The sequence below is a fragment of the Rhinopithecus bieti genome, unplaced genomic scaffold (genome assembly GCF_001698545.2).
Source record: "Rhinopithecus bieti isolate Rb0 unplaced genomic scaffold, ASM169854v2 scaffold_41665, whole genome shotgun sequence".
Classification (NCBI taxonomy): Eukaryota; Metazoa; Chordata; class Mammalia; order Primates; family Cercopithecidae; genus Rhinopithecus; species Rhinopithecus bieti.
In genome coordinates, this window is record NW_016892855.1 from 1 (window position 1) to 1,473 (window position 1,473).

Consider the following 1,473-nt stretch of genomic DNA (forward strand, 5'->3'; position numbering starts at 1 on the left):
GGGTTCAAGCAATTCTTGTGCCTCAGCCTCCTGAGTAGCTGGGACTACAGACGTAGGCCACCATGCCTGGCTAAATTTTGTAATGTTTTCTTATCTTCTCAGTGCTATGATTGTTTGACAATACAGAATTTCCATTGATTTTGGTTATTCTTACATGAGCTTGTTGTGGATTGTTTACCAATACCGTATATCCTGTGGTCCTTTAGCATTTATTTGCATACAGTAAATATGCTGTAAATATGAAGAATATATACTTTTATTGATTGACAGTGATATGTTTTTTGCAAACTGTTAGACACTTTAGGGTCACAGTGGAAAATACTCCTTACTTTAGGCTTACACACATTTGTGCCCTGTCAGTGTTTTGTCATGATACTGGAAATAAGCTTCCATAGAAATGATTTGAAGCACATGTAATAGCCCTTTATTTATTAAAGAATCTTACTCCTTTTGTGTTTCTAAACTTTGAAGATCATGTTTGGGAAGTTTAAAATAAGTATTGTTTTTTGTGTCATATTTACACATTTCAGTATGATTTACCATCTGTACACCTACTGGTGTTTATATTTTGTAGATATCTCTTCCAAATGCATGATGGAGTTCTTGTCAACTGCACAAAGCAATAGAGAAGTGATCCACACAGGAACATTGGAAAGACATGAAAGTCATCACATTGGAGACTTTTGCTTTCAGGAAATTGAGAAAGATATTCATAACTTTGAGTTTCAGTGGCAAGAAGATGAAAGAAATAGCCATGAAGCACCCATGACAAAATCAAAAGTTGACTGGTAGTACAGACCGATATGATCAAAGGCATGCTGGAAACAAGCCTATTAAAGATCAGCTTGGATCAAGCTTTCATTCACATCTGCCTGAACTGCACATATTTCAGACTGAAGGGAAAATTGGTAGCCAAGTCGAGAAGTCTAACAATGATGCTTCCTCAGTTCCAACATCTCAAATAATTTCTTGTAGACCCAAAACCTGTATTTCTAATAACTATGGGAATAATTTCGTGAATTCTTCATTACTCACACAAAACAGGAGGTACACATGAGAGAAAAGTCTTTCCAATGTAATGAGAGTGGCAAAGCCTTTAATTGTAGCTCACTCTTAAGGAAACATCAGATAATCCATTTAGGAGAGATACAATATAAATGTGATGTATGTGGCAGGCTCTTTAATCGGAAGCGAAACCTTACATGCCATCGTAGATGTCACACTGGTGAGAAACCTCACAGATGTAATGAGTGTGGCAAGTCCTTCAGCCAGATGTATTCCCTTACATGCCATCGTAGACTTCATACTGGAGAGAAACCTTACAAATGTGAAGAATGTGACAAAGCTTTCAGTTTCAAATCAAACCTTAAAAGACATAGGAGAATTCATGCTGGAGAGAAACCTTACAAATGTAATGAGTGTGGCAAGAACTTTAGTCAGACATCATCCCTTACATGCCATCGTAGACTTCAT

The 1,473-nt window shown here is 36.9% G+C and overlaps 1 protein-coding gene across 1 annotated transcript; it reads left to right on the forward strand.

Moving 5' to 3' along the window:
- Window positions 1-531: 531 nt before the first annotated feature.
- LOC108525933 (putative protein ZNF321) lies at window positions 532-1,158 on the forward strand. Its single transcript, XM_017866694.1, is given in 3 exon segments — window positions 532-779; window positions 781-1,029; window positions 1,031-1,158. Coding segments are annotated over 3 exon segments (546 nt in total). The 3' UTR covers window positions 1,080-1,158.
- Window positions 1,159-1,473: the final 315 nt, after the last annotated feature.